Source organism: Pleurotus ostreatus (assembly GCF_014466165.1).
Source record: "Pleurotus ostreatus strain PC9 chromosome Unknown scaffold_5, whole genome shotgun sequence".
Lineage (NCBI taxonomy): Eukaryota > Fungi > Basidiomycota > Agaricomycetes > Agaricales > Pleurotaceae > Pleurotus > Pleurotus ostreatus.
This window is the reverse complement of record NW_023503160.1, coordinates 2,408,826-2,429,128: the sequence shown is the minus strand read 5'-3', so window position 1 is coordinate 2,429,128 and position 20,303 is coordinate 2,408,826. Positions and strand designations below refer to the sequence as shown.

At 49.9% G+C, this 20,303-nt stretch overlaps 8 protein-coding genes across 8 annotated transcripts; 6 read left to right on the top strand and 2 right to left on the bottom strand.

The window, feature by feature from the left end:
- Positions 1–930: 930 nt before the first annotated feature.
- Positions 931–2,392, top strand: RPB3 (45 kDa subunit of RNA polymerase II; the record flags this gene model as incomplete). Its single annotated transcript, XM_036777430.1, has 7 exons — positions 931–1,010; positions 1,064–1,113; positions 1,162–1,283; positions 1,334–1,529; positions 1,590–1,669; positions 1,719–1,973; positions 2,027–2,392. 7 exons carry the CDS (start codon positions 931–933, stop codon positions 2,390–2,392), a joined length of 1,149 nt encoding a protein of 382 aa, XP_036631050.1.
- A 366-nt stretch (positions 2,393–2,758) lies between these two features.
- PC9H_007906 (uncharacterized protein) lies at positions 2,759–6,083 on the top strand (the record flags this gene model as incomplete). The annotated part of the gene is made up of 19 exons (XM_036777429.1): positions 2,759–3,016; positions 3,078–3,206; positions 3,259–3,313; positions 3,366–3,390; positions 3,443–3,532; positions 3,587–3,804; positions 3,856–4,081; positions 4,146–4,218; positions 4,272–4,394; positions 4,452–4,498; positions 4,552–4,681; positions 4,737–4,785; positions 4,850–5,055; positions 5,123–5,152; positions 5,205–5,340; positions 5,406–5,483; positions 5,540–5,773; positions 5,822–5,859; positions 5,913–6,083. 19 exons carry the CDS (start codon positions 2,759–2,761, stop codon positions 6,081–6,083), a joined length of 2,316 nt encoding a protein of 771 aa, XP_036631049.1.
- A 293-nt stretch (positions 6,084–6,376) lies between these two features.
- On the top strand, positions 6,377–6,945 carry PC9H_007905 (uncharacterized protein; the record flags this gene model as incomplete). Its single annotated transcript, XM_036777428.1, has 4 exons — positions 6,377–6,427; positions 6,488–6,592; positions 6,652–6,828; positions 6,883–6,945. The coding sequence occupies 4 exons, from the start codon at positions 6,377–6,379 to the stop codon at positions 6,943–6,945; spliced, it is 396 nt and encodes a 131-aa protein (XP_036631048.1).
- Positions 6,946–7,047: 102 nt separating this feature from the next.
- Positions 7,048–9,708, bottom strand: PC9H_007904 (uncharacterized protein; the record flags this gene model as incomplete). The annotated part of the gene is made up of 13 exons (XM_036777427.1): positions 7,048–7,195; positions 7,249–7,385; positions 7,488–7,524; positions 7,590–7,782; positions 7,876–7,954; positions 8,038–8,252; positions 8,306–8,318; positions 8,372–8,650; positions 8,700–8,746; positions 8,799–8,862; positions 8,910–9,129; positions 9,189–9,225; positions 9,291–9,708. 13 exons carry the CDS (start codon positions 9,706–9,708, stop codon positions 7,048–7,050), a joined length of 1,887 nt encoding a protein of 628 aa, XP_036631047.1.
- Positions 9,709–9,867: 159 nt separating this feature from the next.
- GYP5 (GTPase-activating protein) lies at positions 9,868–12,331 on the top strand (the record flags this gene model as incomplete). The annotated part of the gene is made up of 15 exons (XM_036777426.1): positions 9,868–10,390; positions 10,438–10,461; positions 10,516–10,612; positions 10,670–10,765; positions 10,812–10,895; positions 10,951–11,014; positions 11,066–11,167; positions 11,220–11,225; positions 11,269–11,399; positions 11,449–11,626; positions 11,680–11,815; positions 11,875–11,944; positions 12,010–12,064; positions 12,116–12,183; positions 12,235–12,331. The coding sequence occupies 15 exons, from the start codon at positions 9,868–9,870 to the stop codon at positions 12,329–12,331; spliced, it is 1,731 nt and encodes a 576-aa protein (XP_036631046.1).
- Positions 12,332–12,588: 257 nt separating this feature from the next.
- On the bottom strand, positions 12,589–13,199 carry PC9H_007902 (uncharacterized protein; the record flags this gene model as incomplete). The annotated part of the gene is made up of 3 exons (XM_036777425.1): positions 12,589–12,850; positions 12,904–12,962; positions 13,017–13,199. 3 exons carry the CDS (start codon positions 13,197–13,199, stop codon positions 12,589–12,591), a joined length of 504 nt encoding a protein of 167 aa, XP_036631045.1.
- Positions 13,200–13,769: 570 nt separating this feature from the next.
- Positions 13,770–15,455, top strand: PC9H_007901 (uncharacterized protein; the record flags this gene model as incomplete). Its single annotated transcript, XM_036777424.1, has 6 exons — positions 13,770–13,990; positions 14,051–14,273; positions 14,335–14,406; positions 14,469–14,522; positions 14,576–15,250; positions 15,300–15,455. 6 exons carry the CDS (start codon positions 13,770–13,772, stop codon positions 15,453–15,455), a joined length of 1,401 nt encoding a protein of 466 aa, XP_036631044.1.
- A 2,009-nt stretch (positions 15,456–17,464) lies between these two features.
- PC9H_007900 (uncharacterized protein) lies at positions 17,465–19,601 on the top strand (the record flags this gene model as incomplete). Its single annotated transcript, XM_036777423.1, has 8 exons — positions 17,465–17,631; positions 17,693–17,753; positions 17,810–17,861; positions 17,919–18,025; positions 18,075–18,430; positions 18,478–18,541; positions 18,596–19,262; positions 19,372–19,601. 8 exons carry the CDS (start codon positions 17,465–17,467, stop codon positions 19,599–19,601), a joined length of 1,704 nt encoding a protein of 567 aa, XP_036631043.1.
- Positions 19,602–20,303: the final 702 nt, after the last annotated feature.

The following is a 20,303-nucleotide window of genomic DNA, read 5'->3' as shown; positions in this document are numbered from 1 at the left end:
GGACATGCAACACCAAGGTTCTGGAAGAAGACGAAGACGCCGTGTTCCCAGATGTCCAATGAGCTCGGGGGACGGTATAACAAGATCTCAAAGAAGCTGATATACGTTAGACAGCGGCTTGCCATGTTCAAGCCGTCGGCACGAGCTCCAGGGCGACACAGCATAAGATGTCGTCGGGTGGCCTGGTAGACTGTAATTTTAAACCAGGAACATGGGTAGAAACCGGGCCAACATACTTTAGTCAGATATCATAAATGTCTTATCTCCAGAAGTCCTCGGGATAGTGATCATAGTGTTCAAAGGTGTCTCTATGGCAGGGCAGACCTCATGCGGTTCGTCCCTTTACTTGGGCTGATCACCGTATTATGCCGTCTGCGAGACGGTCCGTTGTCTGTATCTCTCCACTGCCGTCGGACACCTCATCTGAGGCTTCCATCTGTGGTAGAAAACTTGCTCGGTTCTGAATCAATATGTTAACATCGCATGCAGACGAAAATTCAAAAAGGAACTCACAACGATTAAGCATGATCCCGGAAGATTTGGGTAAACAGTTCTTGTCCGCCCACCGGTCTGATTGTTTTAGAAAAGCTGTATCGTGATGGAAGTTCATTGCGGACTTGCTGATTACTAGCCGACATATACGGGCCCAAGCATGCGCGACGAGGACACATGAGGTGCAAGATTCTGAGGAACGGACCTATCATCCCCATTAAAATTCTCCGCGAAGGGAGATATTCACTAGCATGAAATAGATGTGTGCAGCGCGTCCGAGGTCTCGCATGACCCCCAACTAGTTGCTGTGAGCTCAGTGGCAACTTGGCAGTAGTTGCTGAACTTGGAAGTTTACCCTTGTTACACGCGCCAGGGGCGTATTTGCACCGCCTATGTCCAACCAAACAAAGAGACTGGTTTCTCATTGAAACCACCAAAATGGACGGGGCCGCCATCGTGCGCATTCGCGAACTCAAAAAGGACAGCGTCAACTTTGTCCTGGAAAATGTCGACCTGGCGTATGCGCATGTTGAGATTGAGCGTCTCAAGCGTCGCTTACGCAGTCATACAGGTTCGCCAACTCGCTGAGACGGGTGGTTATGGCGGACATCCCTTCAATTGGTGCGTTATGTGTAATATCTTTCGCATGGACGAAACTTATGGAATTAGCCATTGATATGGTCGAAATTGACGCCAATACGACTGTGTTGCCTGATGAATTCATCGCCCACAGACTTGGAATGGTGCCATTGATAAGTGCGAATTGCGACGATGCTATGCGTTATACAAGGGTGAGCAGCAGTGTCCATGCACAACGCACCCAGGTTTACGTTCTACTCAGGATTGCACATGTCCGGCAGGGTGCCCTATATGTTCAATATGGCTGCAATTGTCCGTCACATGTACCGACGACCGAACGATCGACGTGACCAGCGATAATCTAGAAGTCGTTCCGGGTCCGTTTGGGATGTCTATGTCCATGGATGATGCGCCAGAAGAACTTACCAAACGAGGCCCTTATTTTGGACATCCCGTTAGTAAACGTAGGCCGCCTAGCGTTATGAGTTGGACCATGACTCAGATGGATGATCCTTTAGATGAACCAGGCGCACAGCCAGTGTTACTATGCAAAATTCGCAAAGGACAAGAGTTGAAACTGCGCTGCGTGGCTCGCAAGGTTTATATTAACGGTTCCTCGTTGATCACGTTTAATACTTTGTTTTCAGGGTATCGCGAAAGAACACGCAAAATGGTCCCCTTGTAGCGCCGTATCTTTCGAGTATGATCCTCACAACAAGCTTCGACACACAACTCATTGGTTCGAAGTCGATGAGCGAGCGGAATGGCCTCTCGGCCCAAATGCTGAAGAGGAAGAGGCACCCAGGGAAGACCAGCCCTTCGACTTCAACGCTAAACCAAACAAATTCTATATGGAAGTAGAGACCGATGGGAGCTTGGGGGCTCAGGAAGTCATAATGAAGGTGCGTGGATTGGCTTGCTTTCGGGGGGCGAACAACATTGACATTGGACACAGGGTCTTGCAGAGCTGCAAACAAAACTTGCTAATTTGATCCTAGGTATCAAGCCTGACTTGGATATGATAGCAGGAGGAGATGGTCAGGCTGCAGGGGCATGGGGAACTGACGGGGGGAATTGGAATGCCTCTGAACCGGCGGCAGGCGGAGCCTGGGGCGCTGCTACTGCACAAGATGCTACATCTCCTGCATGGGCGAACACCGCTCCACCTTTCGGGGGTGGAAGTAGTAGGCGTGGAGCAGCTAGTCCTGGACGGGCCGCATGGAGTTCTTCGCCCACTGGCGGTGGTGGAGGTGGTGGGTGGGGAGGTGCGCAAACGGGCTGGGGTAGTCCCAACCGAGAGACCAACGGGTGGGCGACGTGATAGCTCCATTGTAGCATTGTAGAACTCAAGTTTGTTGATCGGTTGTCCGTTTTGTCACTTTCTCGTGGAGTGGCAACGGCCTGCAACGGCCTGTGTGAAAGGCCCTGATAAAAATTGTCTTGTTCGTTCCCTTCGCCACCAATGTTTTGGATGTAAATGGCTTCCTCACAAAAGGTTACTTACAACCCAGTCTCGCCTACAAGTCCTGAGACTTCGCCTGTTTCTGAACCTACGTTCCCTTCCCAAGCATTTGGGCAGCGAGACGACCGTTTGGATTCCATTTCGCTATCAGCTCGGTCTGATACTCCTATCGTTCCCCCACCTTCGATTCCTACAACCTATCCGCCTTATTCTTCATCGAACGCAATGGCTAGCGACGACGCTAGACGCGTCCAAATGCCTGGCCCGAATTACGACGCGGAGAGGGCAGCAAGACCCCATTTCTCGCCCAATGAATCTAGTTCAGCACAACCGCATCCAAATCGACCACACAGCACACGGAACCCTAGCTGGGATTTGTTATCTGGGATCAAAAGATTCGAGCACGGCTACGAAGAGTTTGATTCGAGGAATGCGAGCGAAGCTCACTTGGCCTTTGCAGATGGAGACATGCCAAATAACAAGGTACGTGACTTTCCAGATGTTCTTGTTGTCGCGCTGAAATCCATCTCCTTGGTTCATATAGTTGTCCAAATTTTACCATTACCTTCTGAACGTTTCTATCGTCACTCGTTGGTTTCTATTTATTGTGCCAGTTCTGGGGATCCTCTGGATACCAGGAATCCTGGGGATCACTACCTTTCCCAATACGCGAGTGAGTTGATAACCCATGCTCAAATGCGCCGCGTCTCATAAACGTGTTCAAGATTTGGGCAGTGAAACTCATCTGGTGGAGTATCTGGCTTAGTGTTGTTTGGGGAGGTGAATTAAGTTTTTAGTCCCTTGGTGGATCATGCGCTGAAAGACCCTACAGGATGGTGGGGAGCATTGGCTGCGTCGTATGTCTCAATTGTCGTGTTTTGATGAAGGTTTTGCTCATGGATATTATAGGCGAATCTTTCCATCAGTACTCCGTTCAACTATTGGCGTCGTGGCTGTTGCTACGCGCCGGTATGTGGATTGGATGGAAGTACTACATAGGTAATTATATACAGGAAGGCAAGCACTTCGCGGTCTAATTCGTGACATTGTCAGATACGTCGCTCTATTCGCATGGACCTTGGTAAACTGGGTCAGCTTCAATCCCCTCATTGATAGAAGGCAAGATGGCGAAGTTAGTGATAATTCTCGACGTGCGGTCGACGTAATGGGCAAACTTCTGTTTGCCTTCTTCGTCTGCGCTGCCGTCCTGCTATTCGAAAAATTCTCCATTCAGTGGATTGCTGGTAAATTCCATGAGAGATCCTACGCCGGTCAGTCTTCTTTATACTCCGTTTTCCCGTCCTAACAATAGAGCCCTTCAGAACGCATTGCGGACCAGAAGTTCGCCGTTAAGTCGCTTGTGACGTTATACAGAAACTCGCGGGACATTCTGGACAGAACGGATACTCTACATGATCGGGCTACTCACGCAAAAACTATGTCTATCAGTCCTGGCCGGTTCTTCAAAAAGGCGCTCAAGGGTGTGCGGATAGCAGCCACCACCACAACGACGGCTTTTGGCAATGTTGCGTCTGAGATTGCTGGAACGTGAGCTCTGCTGATGAATACAGCATTAAATCGCCTCTAACACCGGCAATTACGATCATCACAGGTCTGTACTCCAACCTAACTCGCCGCAAGCTATGGTCCAGACTGCTTTGAGTTCTGCCAATAAATCACGTTTAGTGAGTTTCCTCTCGGCCCGAGTTATGGTCAAACCACTGAGCGTATCTTGTAGCTTGCTCGCCGGCTATTCTACTCATTCGCCAAGAAGGGTTCAGAATACATCCTATTGGAGGACGTACTTCCTTATTTCCCTTCCCGTGAAGAGGCGGAGAAGGCCTTCGCCCTCTTTGATCAGGTATATAAATAACCCAAATTCTCGCCAAGCGGATACGAATATGAATTTGCTGTATAGGACGGGAATGGGGATGCCACTAGGGATGAAGTCGAGATGGCATGCATGTACGTAACCTTATATCTAGGATCAACTCGTGCATGCGGCTTACGGGAAGTAGGGAGTTCCACCGGGAGCAATTGTCTATCGAACACTCCATGCAGGACTTGGATAGTGCGGTGGGGCGATTAGACAATATCTTGATGTCTGTGTACGTTGTTGTAGCCGCATTGATCATCGCAGTTGCCCTGGTAGGATTCCTCTTGAAGTCGCTCTATGACCATGTGCTCATAAATCTCAATCAAGGAAACCCAACTCGTGGCACTTGTAACGGGTGCTGGCACTCTCATCCTCGGTAAATCAGGGCACTCGCCGTCCCTCTTGCCGTACGCGACTAATATCCTTTGTCCGCTTTATAGGCTTAAGCTGGCTCATTGGTGGGAGCTTGCAAGAAGTCCTTACGAGCATCATCTTTCTGTTTATCAAGCACCCCTTTGACGTCGGGGACAGGATCAATCTTGAAAAGGGTTCTTACACTGTCAAAGAAATCCGTCTTCTCAGCACCGTCTTCCTTGATTCGAACGGCACTTCGGTCCAAGCCCCTAATGTCGTGCTCAACGGGATGGTAAGAGTCGTAAAGCGCTTTACGCACGGCGCTCACTCGGAAAGAAATATTGATGTTCGTTCGACAGTTTATCCAAAATATCCGCAGAAGTCCTCAGGTACGTGGGTTCTACTGAAATCCCCCTTCCCCCTTACGAAACTTGGGGGTAGATGTCGGAAACCTTTACCTTTGACGTTCATTATTCAACAAGTTTCGAAGCTCTAGAGAAGTTGAGAGATAAGATGCTCCAGTTCCTGAAGGAAGAGAGGCGCGATTATCATCCCGTCTTCGACGTCAATGTCGTCGGTAAGCACTCACTCCCCCCACTTTCTCCACGATCAACCATGTTTCGCTGATTACGCGAATATCAGATTTCCCTGAACAAGAGAAAATGAAGTTATCCGCGGACATCAAGTACAAGAGCAACTTCCAGCAAGGAGCTCTCAAAGGTGGGTCACGAACGGCGCCCTTCCCATGAGAATTCTTCCTGATCCTTGACAAATAGCGAAGCGACGGAACAAGTGGATTTGCGCGCTGAAGTCTGCCCTTGCTGAAGTCAAGATTCATGGACCCAAAGGAGATCCCGATGCCGAGCCCAGCGTTGCCCGGTACACCGAGGTGCCGTGGCAATTGGTTAAGGATGAAGACCAAATACGCTGGAAGGATCAGACACAACGTCCGGACTCTGAGATAGCGCCTGTCGGTGGGTGGCGTTTGAGAGACAGGAACTCGGTCCTAAGTAAGTTTGCTCCATCTTTGTCTATGAGCGTCGTTGACATGGGCTCAGTGGACCCTTCGAACGACATATTTGGGGAGGGCGATGAGGTACGAAATAATGTCTGTTCTACTTACTCAACTTGTTCTCACTGTATTCTTAGCTTCGCATGACAAGTCCTCGACAAAGGACGCCCGCGGGCTCTGCCATCAACGTACGGACACCCGGAATGGGTGTGCCTCCTGGGGCTGCCATGCCCACTCCAGTTACCATGCCGCATCCATCGTCGCAGTCTACCCCTGAAAACATCGAAATGGCAGCAGCACGACGCTAGTTATATCCGAGATCTACAATTGCTGAATTCATATCAAATATATAATCCTTAAGATCTACCTACTCAATACCTATCAATGTCAATGGTGTCCAGTACTCTTACTCTCTTGAATAGACTACGACTCTCTTGAACTTGCACGTTTCTCTTCTCTCCACCAATACCGTCACGCTCACGCTCACGTGACTCTTTCGCTTCTACTTCGATGAGCTTCTACATATGCGCGTTAACTTCTTGAACATTGTCCACCACATTAATCACCACAAACTCTCAATTTACGCGTCGAACATACGGCCATGGTCAGGAAGCCCGCCGTAGTAGACGACGACCAATCCAAGAGCCCCAAGGTATTTTGTTCATCCACTTGCCAAGTATGACATCCCCTAAACCCCTTCCACCACTTGTAGGCGGCTTCTTCTAAGCCCAAGGGTCGTTCGTCTGTAAGCAAACGAAAGATCGTGGATGACGACGAGGTACCGGTCACGAAGAAAGCAAAGCAGGACACAAAACAGGTGCGCACGGCATACCAGACATAGCCCCTCTGTTACTGAAAATGATTCCGCCAACCCAGGTTCCAGAGGGAGAACAAACCACGAAAGATGGACAGGTTTATATACACCTTGGGAAACAGAAACGGGCCGGTATCACGACATTCAAAGGCTCTACCTATGTCGACATCAGGGAGTATTATGGACCGGCAGACGATGAGAAGCCAGGGAAGAAGGGCATAGCTCTGACCAAAGATCAGGTGAGTGGAGTGCTATTAGTGGAGCAGTGAGCAGTGCCTAAGAGAATCTTTTAGTGGGAGGTCCTGAAGGCAAATTTTGACAAGATTGACTGTCTCCTTGCAGAGGTGACCGAGTGAATCAATGCACCCTTCCATTCCTTTTCCTTTGGGTACTATAACCGATGTATTATTTTGGTTTATTCGCTGTATCATATGGTCTATTGTCAATAAGGATATCCTTCATGCAAGTCCCGCAGCAGCTTTATGCGCTCCCTCGAACCCCATTGACCAGAGTCCCTGTGTCCAGGCGCGTAGTAAAGCCAAACGAGCTTGGGCATCCATGATTGTCTCCACAAACACTATGCCATAGTAGTTTTTCTTGAACCGCCTACAGGATGACACGTCAAATCAACCATCAACAGTGCCACAGATAGGGCTCACCACCAACTGGTGAAATATTCCGATAAGAGGCTTAACGATATAAGACCTTGGTCTCTCATGAGATCGATCAGCCTCCTCTTGTCATTTTGCCAGACTGCGAAGGTACAGTACTTGGCTGTTATTAAGAATATGCGGATCTACAATAAATAAGGCCATATCCAGGTGATCAGGACGGTCAGTCAAGGTTTGTGAACCTGAACGACGCTGATGTATGGCCGTAGGAACGCCCAGGTACTCACATTGGAATGAGTCGTCATGAGAGCATGATCAAGATGCCTACGACGATCAGGTATCAAGACATCATATCAGAACATCTAATGTTAACATGTAGATTCACTTACCTCGTTAAGTCATTCAACTTCAATACCATGAGAACTCGCCTAGGAACTCGCCTCAAGACATCAAAGACGGACACCAATAATCCTTCGCGGTTAATGACGGCGTTCCTAATGGCTTCCATCTCTTCCTCAGTCTGGGGCATCATATCAATCATGCCAGAAGCACGCTTGAATGTCGACGGTGGGTTTTCAGATTCTACGATGAAAAGCGATCCCATTTGGACAGGCGCATGAGGCGATTGGTAAGAATGCAATGATTTTGATACACGGAGGTGATTTGAATGCACACCTGAAGGGCTACCCATGTCGTCTTCCCAAGTCCCTTCTAGCGCCGCGCGTCCGGTAATTGCAGCCTCGAAGACGGGATACTTTAGAGGCATGGACGGATAGGCGAATTAATCATTGATTCGGCACACTAGTATTGAAAACCATATCCGAGGAGTCAACGTACCAGATCAGGTCCGATGTTTCCTACCAACTCAGCATACTTCCTCCGGTCAGCTGATGTAGATGGCGAAGCAGGTGCGATGAGCGACAACCAGAACTTGCTGTAGTTGACGCGCAGCTCTGTATCCAGGTCGAAATACAGCCCGTGATCAAGAAGAACTATTTCAAAGTTGTAGGGAGATTTTGACCCCATGGGCGCGGGCCGTATCAGAAGGTTACCTACGTGCAAGATGATCATCAAGCAATGATATCTTTCGCAGAGAACTACGTACCAGGGTGAGGATCCTACGATAGCAGGTGAGATTAATCAAGTTTGTCTGAAGACTGCCGCCACATACCGCGTGGAACCAACCGTTTATGAAGACCATCTGGTTAAATATTCTAGATAGCTCCAAAGCAACTTTATTTCGGTCGATATTGCTATCAGCCAAATAAACCAGATCGTCTACTCGCCCGCCCTTAATGTATTCCATAATCAGAACACGTTTTGTGCTGGTAAGAACCGAGGGTATATAGAGAGATGTGGTGATATCTTGAAATTCTCGTGTGGTGCGGGCCGCATTATTAGCTTCGTGCGTGAAATCCATTTCTTTGGGTAGGTTAGTTCGCATCTCTTCCTGCCAACAGAATCAGAACTATCAGAGATATTTCGATCAGACAACATACCGCTAGCCATGTGAACTCAAAATCAGGGAACCAATGCTTGATCCAACCTGGAAGCCAAGCTTAATACGTGGATCGTTAAGTGTGTCGTAGAAGATGTACCGAGAGCGACTTCTACCATCTCCATGTCTATGTCACAGAACTCGGCGAGATGGGGATGCTGAAGCTGAGATATCCGGTAAGTAAATGGTAAATGCGCTGATGGAGTCTTACTTTGACGGCAACTTGTTTGCCAGAATCTCTGAGACGCGCAACATGGACTTGAGCTAAACTCGCAACTCCAATTGGTTCGGGATCGAATTCCTCGAAGAGTTCGGATATAGGTAGACCCATGTCGGACACAAATAATGCTTCGACATGCTCGTAGGGTGTTGGTTCGCATTGGTCCTGAAGTGGCCTCATTGTACTGGTCCATTCACTCGGCAGCACAAATCTGTAGGTCACGGATTCCGTTATAGATAAACGTCGCATAGTAGAGCAACAGCAACTCACAAGGAAGACATATGTTGTCCGAGCTTGATAAATATTCCTGGAATTTATACCGTCCGCCAGTTGGTTTGCCATTCACAGATCATACTAGTGACGCACACGCACCTCCGTTGGCCAGCAATGCCTTCAGAACCCTATTGGCACTACGCGTATGGCATTCAGAGTATGCCTGAAGACGTACATCTTCTGATTCGTAGGCCTTCGCAAAGGTGGCCTTGTAGTCAATGGCACCGAGCACCGCTGCAACCGCGACCCTCCAGCACCGTACGGCCGCTAGTATAGAGTGCCTAAATGGCTGGTAATTTTCGTAGGCTGCATACGATCCCGCAGCTATGACAAGGATCCCAGTCGAAGTGGCCAGCCATGGGTTGCGTGAATTGCGTGAATTGGTACCACTGGCTCTGCGTGTCGTTATCAGGCTGTACGAAGGCTGAGAAAATGACAGTGGGCTGCCCCTGTGACCTTTGGCGTTGAGCTGTAACGTTCTTCGACCGAAGAGACCAGTATGAAGGCGATAATGCATCAAGCTCGCCCAGAACGGTGACCAGCGTTCGAAGACAGGAGTGTTCGGGATTATTTTATTCGCACGCGCCCCGAATGTTATTACCTCCAATGGTATTTGCGCCTTTGCTGCGTTGTCGGTTGTTCATGACTCCCCGCTCCTCATTACCACATCTCAACAATGTCTAAGGACTCGGCAGACGCGATTTCTCCTTCTTCAAGCGCGTCGTCTGCGGCGTCGCTGGATTCGTTACTTTCTCCGAAAGCTTCGACATTCGAGCCAGTGGGCGCGACGAACGGAATTCGAGAATCAGTGGCAGAATCAGAGTTCAGCGATGTGGGCCTTGGAGGAGACGAATCCCCCCTCTCTAGCGTTGCATTGTCCGCTAGAAGTAGCATGAAGTCATTCAAGTCGGCTGTCAGCACTGGCAGTCGGCGACATAGCACCTCATCTGCAGGGACTCATCAAGAGTCCGTGGCGCGGGCTAGTGGGGGCAGTTCACACAAGAAATCTGCGTCTACGACAACGATCCGGTCTATTCGCAATGTGCCATTCCTGCTGGCCAGGCTGGACGCACAGAAAGCTGAGGGTGCCTCGCGGTCAGATCGGGGAAGTATGGACGGTAGGTTTCATGAAGAATTCGCCAAACTTCAAGTAGATCAGGAGAAGGCCGATGGTACTGTCATTGATTGGGGCATGTATTGTCCATCCATTCTCGAGTACCAGACACTAATACGCAATGTTTCGTAGACTTCTGGGGTGCGGTGATATCTGGTGCGGGTTCATTCAAGTTTGGCATCTCCCTCTTGCCTGTGTAACCGTTCTCAGACTACCAGGACTTTGCCGCCAAACAGCCCGAACAGCTTGCTCGGGCGATTGAAAAGGGCATCCCGGGAACGCTCCGAGGCATGATGTGGCAGTTAATGTAAAGGATTTTATATCTTGAGGCACCGATTGAGCCTTACACTCCTTGGCCATTCAGGGCAGCGTCGAAGGACCCCGAACTTGAGAATACATACCTGAAATTGCTGAAGGAAACCAGTACGCATGAGAAAGCCATCATACGTGATCTGGGAAGGTGAGGGCGATGCATTACACGTCGATCCCCAAACTGATGCCCGCAGGACATTCCCCCATCACGAATTCTTCCATGATGGTCAGGGTATCGGCCAGGAGAATCTGTTCAATGTATTGAAAGCATATTCACTGTGCTTCAACCGTTTATTGACTATATTCTGCAAATGTGCTGATATTGGGCCAAAGATATGATCCTCAAGTTGGGTATTGCCAGGGACTGCCTTTTGTAGTCGCTATACTGCTCCTCAATGTGAGCCTCGTTGAATCTATCATCGCTTTCAACACTGATGCCCCATCAAAGATGCCAGATGAAGAGGCGTTCTCCTTGCTGGTACGGCTAATGTATTCCTACCAATTACGGGGACATTTCCTTCCGGAAATGCCAGGACTGCAGTTACGATTGGTGAGCGGCCTGTACATCTTCCCCCACTCTATATTCATCCGTGCGCATTCAGTTCCAGGTATGATGCGCAGCGTCATCCTCGTCGTCAACGCGCAACCGAGCTGATGTGTTTCACCCAGTTCGATCGACTCATTGAAGAGCTTCTTCCAGTTCTGCACCTACATTTCCTCCGCCAGGGCATCAAATCCAGCATGTTCTGCTCCCAATGGTTCTTGACTCTATTCAGTTACCGGTGATCCACAATACTGTTCCTAGGTGAAACGTCCGCTCATATGCCGTAGCTTCCCACAGGAGATCGTCTTCCGCATATACGACAGCTGCTTGGCCAACGGCATCGAAGCGATCTTCGGCTTCAGCATAATATTGCTCGCTAAGAACGAAGAAGCGCTGCTGTCTTTAAAATTCGACGAACTGCTGGCGTTCCTCAACACGCGCCTCTTTGATGTCTACAAGGTACGGGTTAGCCACTGATTGATGTAGGGCTCACCGTGATGCTCGTACGCTCACCATAGATTGATCCTACGAGCGAGGAAACTGAGGGTAGCGCAGCCCTGTACAAGGTCGACGAATTTATCCAGGATGCGTTTGCGCTGAGGATAACGCCATTTATGTTGGATTCCTACCGCCACGAATACGAGGAAGTAGTCCGTAAGTCGGGACCCTCACGACTAATGGGGAATTCATCATCTAAAGACCTTCGTGATTAGGTCGGACAAATGCCCATGCGATTGAGATTGATAACTTGCGGAATAGCAACCGTTTGTTGTCGGCTCAAGTGTCAGTATTTCGCCGGAAAACATACGGCAGTGAGAATGGTTTGACTAATATCCACGCGTATGTAGGAAAAGTCTTGAGTCTAGCCTCGCACAGATCAACACAGAGCACGTTGAGCTTCTCGTGAGTAAAGATCTTCGCGGCCGGGGGTACGTCGAGCTGACACTGAAACAGAATCAGCTGGTGATGGCCCGCCTACGCAATGAGGAGATGGAGGGAGAATTGGTTCGCTATAAGTTACTGTGGGTATTGATAATATTACTCCGAGAATTTGTCTAACAGCGCTTGAACAGGTACGCTGAAGCCATGCATGAAAACCAAGATGCACAGTCTTCCCATCGCATCTCACTTGCGTCGATGTTGAGTATGAATAAAAGCAATAACAGATAATTATCCTTCCAGGAATCACGCCACGCCACTTCATTCTGCATGTTTACGATCTTCACATTTGCTTTCGACTGCATTGTACCGTATTGTTACACCATAGCATATAGACGCCATGTCAATATATAAGAATGTCTAAGGAACGAAAAGGGGAGTGCGGCTCCTATGAAAAGGTACATAGTGAGCGTATAGATATGTGAAAGGAGTGGTGTGCTTGAAATAGTATACAATGATGAAGTGGCCAAGATAAGTTAGAGACGAAATCAATTGCTGTCATCGGAATCCGAGTCTGAGCGTATTCTAGGTCGAAGGGCCGCTTGCACTAGTTGCGCTTCTACTTTTCCACCGTGAAGCTTTTCTAGCTCTAACATGTTATATCCTTCTTTCCATCGCTCGGAACGGCTGTGAGCTTTAACTATCTTCCAGCCCAGATAAGCGTCGCAAGTTGAGCAGACGATTTCCTGCATGGTATGGGCTCCCGTTGACATAAGGTGTACACCGGGCTTTGATAGTGTTACATGATAACTGGGGGTAACCAATGAGAATGTGGCGGTGAGAGCAAGCAGGGGCAGACTTACACTTCGCTGAATAATGAGGCTTTGCCCGCAAAGCCCTTGAACCCGCGAGAGTTTGGAATCTTGGCATGGCTGTTAGTTATGTGCACTATAGGTAGGGGACATCAACAACTTACTGCTGCTTGCGGCAGAATGACATCTACCGATGTTATGCAGCTGCGACATGACTTGCATGACAAGGGGTGTGGAATGAGCGGAAGTGGTCGACGTCTCCTAGGAGAGGACTCAGTGCTACTAGTACTGGACGTCGTCGACGAGGATGCAATGGAAGAAACGGAGAGTTGGCGATGGTGGTCCATAGTTTGGGAAAGCGAGGGGGAATGTACAGGGGTAGACCCGAGAAACGGTCGTTATATAGGACGTCCTCGATTCAGAATCAGATACGTCCGGTGGGGTTACCTACCAGCTGTTGCGATCAGAGGTGAGCAGATGTAGCGCCGAGCCCGAAGAAGAGGTCCGATTCGTAGATGGATCGGATTGCACATGCTATTCTTGGTAACATCTGCATCAGAGTTTGACATTTCTTCTAAAATGGGGGGAAACGAAGCTATAATGTGAATACTCGTGGGTCGCTGTAATGTACGATACTGCTCCAAACTGGGTTTCAAGTGGCCTAGTGGAACAGCCTGGGAGTTTTGTGTCAAGTTCCCTGCAAGCGTTAAAGAGACTTGCAGAACGGAGAACCCTGAAACGAAATTTTGGCTTGGACGAGACGCCAGAGACAGCCGACGAGACGGGGATGGTGGTGGTGGCGGTGAAAGACGTGCAACATTGTGACCACCGTGTTTGGATCCTTGATACCATGGGAAAGGCTTATGTCACCATGCAGACCGATGCTTCAGTGTCTGGCAGTGCGCGCGACCACAACCATGGCTCACGCTGCTGCTACCGCCCTCCTCGTCTGCACCGGCGACAAAGTGGTTCTGCCAGGCGCAAGCGACCCGCAGCCGGCCACACTCGCAATAGACACCACTACTGGTATCATCATTGATGTTCAGCATGCTCGATCTGGTCGCTCTGCCTTTCCAGATATCCCCGATGATCAATTTATAGATGCTGGTGACAGATTGATTCTTCCAGGATTGGTTGAGCGAGTTTATTTCAGTGCACTCTTCATGTCATTCACAGATTGACTCGTGTTCTAATCCAGTGCACATGTCCACCTCAATGAGCCAGGTAGAACTGACTGGGAGGGATTTCTGACTGGAACACGCGCAGCTGCGTCCGGCGGAGTGACAGCGGTGGTTGATATGCCGTTGAACTCAATTCCACCAACCACCACAGTACCCAATTTAGAAGCAAAGCGAGCAGCTGCCCGAGGGCAATGCTATACAGATGTAGCATTCTGGGGAGGTGTTATTCCCGGAAATCAAGTTGGTCCTATATTCCGTATCTACTCGTTTGCGCCAGTGATCCGATGCCGCTGAATATCAGTCCCATCTGAAGGCGTTGGTCGATGCAGGTGTCAAAGGCTTCAAATGCTTTCTGATCGAAAGTGGTGTCGAGGTAGGGCGATCGCGAGTGAATGCATTCGTGATCATCATAAGATGAACACTTTTCCATTCCAGGAGTTTCCTTGTGTCCAGGAACCTGATTTAAAGGTGGCGATGGCGGAAATGCAGGTGCGGTTTCATCATATTAAACATCAGCGCTTAGTCCGCTCACCTCTGTACAGGATCTTCCAACGACATTATTATTCCACGCAGAATTGGATCAGCTTCCGTCAGACCAAGAAGAACACTCTCGGTCCGCCGACCCTACGGACTATCAAACATTCCTTGACTCGCGCCCACAACGACTCGAAGCTGACGCAATATCACTGATTACATCTCTTCAAGAGCAATACCCCTCTTTGAAATGCCACATCGTCCACCTATCCGCCGCATCTGCGCTGCCACTCATTCGCGCGGCGAAGTCAAAGAAACTTCCGTTGACAGTGGAGACATGCTTTCACTACCTGTGTCTCAGTTCCCAAGACATACCCAAAGGCCACCCAGAATTCAAGTGCTGCCCCCCTATCAGAGAAGGTGTGAACAGAGATGCGCTGTGGGAGGCGTTGATAGGAGGCGACATTGATTGCGTTGTCTCCGATCACAGCCCCTGCGTTGCTGAGCTCAAGAATCTCGTCGACGGAGACATAATGAGCGCCTGGGGCGGTATCAGCACCCTCGGGCTTGGCTTGAGTTTGTTATGGACGGAGGGTCTGAAGCGAGGGGTTACAATATGTCAAATCGTCGACTGGATGGGTGTGAAGACCGCCGCCCACGCAAATTTAGCCTCCACTAAAGGCCAGCTACGAGTGGGATTTGACGGTGACTTCTCGATCTGGAATCCTGATACATCTTTCAAGGTAGTTTCCTAGGACCAGCGGGTGTGCGTATTCTTAACTGTTTTCACAGGTAACCAAGGAGGGTCTTAATTTTAAGAATAAACTCTCGCCATATGAGGGATTGGTCCTCCAGGGACGCGTGGAGAAAACATATCTACGCGGCCATCTTGTATACGATGCTGTGCAAGGGTTTGAAGGCATACAGCCAAGCGGAAAACTGCTTTGAAGGTGAAGATTATACCGTATATGACTGTACACGTCGTCCAGGATAAGTTTCAAATTCATTGACTACAAGTGACTGCCCTTCCCCGACCATTGAAGATTAAACCATATATGGGACCGTTATTGGATTCGCCGCTACAAAGTAACCTCGAAATTCATCGACCACAAATGACTGATATTCCCCGTTCATTAATGGCAACCTTTGTGAAGTTTCGATATCCCCGCGCGCAGCAAATCGAGTCTTCCAAAATAGGTTGGTTGCGCTGATTTTGGAGCTACCAACTCACCCATACCTGTGGGCTTGATTGGGTTGTCTAGGTCTCCCTCCAGCGAACTCGGAACGAAACGACTTAACGGATTGATTAAATGATTGATCGGCTTGCGTCCGATGATGCAACCCGGAGGACCTCACCTCCCGGCTCGAAGGCCTTGACCAATCAGTGGTGGTTGTATGGCGCCACTGTTCAGGTCTGCCTTGGTAATTGCTAGCTTACGTCGCGGTCCTGGCACTCGTCCTCCGGCAGTCACTGTCATGTTTACTACTTCTTGGCCAAAGACCGCAAGCCTACGGGGTGTCCTAGCCGTCTTCATCAATGACTGAACGCCCGCCAATACATTACGGTTGGTGGCGTTTGTTGCTGAAAGTAAGACACAGCGCAGCAGATATGGACTGTTATATCAGCGTGCCATACGTTCACGACCATACCACTACCTATTTATCCGGATAGCAGTGCCAGATGCATTCCCTTGCATTCCCCACCAAATTGATTTTCCCCACTGTGACTAGCGGCTGTGGATCTCACCAATGATCCAACACGGAGACCTTATCTTCCTGTTCGCAGACATCGAAGTTCGCGGGGGGACTCGTCCAATCACCCGCAGGTCTCCATGTCGTGATGTGAAGCGAAGCGCACAGCAACGCTGATTATCGCAGACATGTGTTGATGGACATTTGTGTTAGTGCTGGACATCAGACTTCTTGTCGTCACGCACTTCTGTGGTATGGAAGATGTGTGCGCCACTGGGGCCGATGCGGAGGACGTCAAAGTAAGACCATTGCGAGAGGTGTCGAGAGAATGATAAGTATTTATTAATTGAAGGTCTGCGGCATTCCGTTCCCTGTAATGATGCAGCGGAGGCAGTATCCCGCTCTAGCTCCTGCACGTCTCTCTTTCGCATGCTATCCACCACCGGCATAGTGGACGTAATCATGGTCAGTTAGTGGCCCTCCTTACTGTGACAGTTGAGTATGGTGCCCTTCCGCGGGCTCTTTGACCCCTGTGACTATCCAAATACTTCGCTTCAGGTCTCTGGGGAAATAAACGTGATACATGAGGGATTGCGTGTCCCTCCAGAGTTGATGCACTATGGAGAAAAAGGACCTAAGAACACCCGAGGGTTTCTGCCATTACGGAGTGCTGGCATGTAGAAGGTCTTCTCGGTCACTAGGAAGTAAGCCTGCGTGGTCACGTAGTGTTAAGGATCCTAATACAAGGGGGACCCCTGAGGGAGATGGTAAACGATTTTGGTTCTCAGGGGAAGAGAGGAGAGCCCCTAGGAGATATTTAGGAGGTATAAATCCATCACACGGCAAACAAGCTAGAAAAAGCCAAGCTGGCCTTGAAAGTTGACGTTGAGGGTCCTGATTTCTATCGACCTGGGATATTAACTGTGGTGCATGATCGGGGCGTGCCGAGCACGTTCCAGCCTGTGTCTGATTACTGTGGAAATTGTCGCATAAAATCTGGGAATATGTTGGCCTGCGATGAGAAACGATTGCTGTCTTTGATATCCATATGTTTTTGTTTTGAACCGGCGGGTGGAAGACAGTGAAAGGCAGCAAATATCGTGCAGCGATCCGATTGGGTGCAGCGTGTCTAGCGTGTGTAAGTAGGGCCCAGGCATCCTCGCTGTCCGGCGCCCACTCCTGCACCTGGCCATCCACTGCATGTAAATGCAAGGCAGGTAGTCCCCTGCACCTGTTCACCTCCAAACTTCTCAAAAGATTGGACCATGTCCACTGCTCTGATAGCGTTCTGGCTCGTCTATCTTTCCCACTGGCTCGCGGTTGCATTCGCTTACATACCAGCGTTACCCACAAACTCGACCGTGGCAGGAGTCCAAGGCGCACCAAATACTACAGATGTATCGCAGCTGACTGTCCAGTGGTACTACAATGGGTAGGCTGCGATACGCGCATTCCAATTGATGGCATACTCAGCGAGATAATGTATGTGGCAGGTCATACTCCGATAACATCTCGTACGAGCTCGCGGGAATGGAAAGCAATGGGACTAGCAGGGTATCCATCTCAATGCGGATTCATCGACCGAATGAATGCTGATGCCCTTCATCAAGGGAGCTTTGGTGCATTTCTCAGAGGAGAGCGTAGACGAGAACACACCTCCCAGTACGCTCCCTTTTCAACTTACTCCCCTTAGCTACCGAATTCACACTGTATTTGCAGCGACAACACCGTGGATTGCGATGGTTGCGTGCGATGCGAATGCAACCAAGTTCTCGTTGGAGATCGACATATTCACACTTGCGCGCGATAAAGGTGCAAAAGCTGCGGTGCGTTGCATGATATTTCGTAGCGGTATGAGACTCAAAGAGGCTGCAGTTGCTGTATTCGATATACTCCAAGGCGTGTCTCATCAACGCAGAGTATCTGGATCCAACGTTTGACAAGGTCTTTGATATCTTCTCTACGCAATCCCTGACTTCGGCGCAGTTCATCGAAGAGCAGTTCCGCAACGCGAATGGCACGTTCCGGTGGTATGATTCCCAGAACTTGAACAACTCAGGTGAAATCGTAAATGCGACAATAAGAGCCAGGACTCCTACAGAGCCCAACTACCTCCTTGCCACGTTGAGAGCCTACAATGCAACAGGCGACGACGACGCTGCATCACCCACCAGTAGTTCTACCGGTGCTGCTAGCGATCCTGGTTCCTCCACAAATACTAGCCTTGCCATGTTCGTGCCGTGTTTTTCACCTTATCGTCCTATTAATAGGCTCGCAGGATCATCCTATACGCAATCACTGGCTGCGTATCGGCATTATTCTGCGTAGTCATCATATCGGGCGTAAGCCACCATGCCTCACTCACCGCAGCTGACACCATTAATATCGTCATACAGGCCGTCAGGGCAATTCGCCACCCCGAGCGGTACGGTCCTCGATCTGGTCGTTTCGGGGGCTCATATAGCCAGAGCCGTGTACGCGGCCTCACGCGCGCGATGCTTGACACGTTCCCCGTCGTCAAGTTTGGCAGTAACCCGGGCACCGGCACCGATCGCGAAGGGGTGCGCGGAGCGGGCAAGGACGTCGAAGCGTCGTTCGCCAGTGCTTCCCCCGGCGAAGGAAACACCCCCACTGAGATTAAGCTCGCCGATCTATCTAGAGAACCGAAGCAAAGTAGTACAGCTGCTCTCGGTGATCAGCCCAATCCTAACCTTACTTCACGGAATGCAGAGGGTGACCCAGTAGCAAGCGATGTTGTCGCCATTGTCCCCCGGCGTGCGTCTGACAGCAGCGGGCGCACATCCGACGCCGAACCCAGTGCACGCCCGAATTCTGCGCCGGCAGCTGCGTCTGGCTCGTCCGCACCTGTACGTAGGCCTTCGCAAAGAACGATCGTCGAGCCGGAGTCCATGGGGCGCGAGACATGTCCGATATGTATTGTGGATTTCGAGGAGGGGGATGATCTGCGTGTATTGCCATGCGAAGGGAACCACCGCTTCCACCAGCAGTGTGTTGATCCATGGTTGCTCGAGCTGTCGAGCTCGTGTCCCATATGCCGACAAGGTGGGCAGTCATATTTTAATGCATTCATTATCTCCGTTCCCCATTCTCTATCCGGGTCTATTCTTCAATGTATTGAATGTATTGATGATTTCTTTTCGCTGAATCACAGATTTCCTGGCCTTGGAGACCATCCTGTCCGGCGAATCGGAGGAGACGTCGGCGCGGAACCAAAGCCCGGATCATCATCATGCCCACAACGAATCGCCGACCAACGGGCGCTTTTCAAGATACCTCCGGTTCGCGAGGCGGCGGAGGCCTGAGCCTGAAGAGGAGGAAGACCCCACCGACCCGTATCTCCCTATGGCAGCCCACACCTCCCTGTACCATCCAACATCCTAGGTGTTTCCTTCAATCTGCCGTGAACATTCCCTACATGCCTGACTTGTGTGTGCGCATTGCCTCGGATATATGTAGTAATTATCGAATTGTTATTGTATGCATGCATAGCTATTTCATCTCTAATCCTTGTATTTCTCGTTTCTCGCTGATTTCTCGCTGCCATCCCATGTTTTAACGCTCAGTCTTTCAGTCTCTCACTCACTTATCCTTATTTTCTGGTCGGGTAAATCAGCGCCCTCCACAGATTTCTCGTATCTCTGGTTGATTTCTCGCCACCATTCCATCACTCATTCACTTATCCTTATTTCCTTGTCTCTGAAAACTCAGCACCCCAACGAACCACGCACGTAAACAGCAGGTAACCAAGCCACCATCTTGACCAATGTGATAGCGGAGGACAACGGAAGTCTGACATACTTCGCATGGCGCACCCTATTGCCTCCATGGAGGTAAGTGCTCCGTTCGTTCCAAGAGAACATGTTTCACGCTCATCGATTTTCCCTCAGTGACGCTGCACTGACTGAATATTTGCTTGACTATTTCAGCGTATCTCAGTCGCTGAGCGCTGACCTTGCCGAAACGTCTGCGCTCGCTTCGCGATCCCTCGCAGTCTTCGTCGTTGTACATAAGACTCAGCACCCGGGATCGCTCAGTGCTGGCCAGCGGTGACTATGGTTATGCGCGAATGCATATGGCCATTAT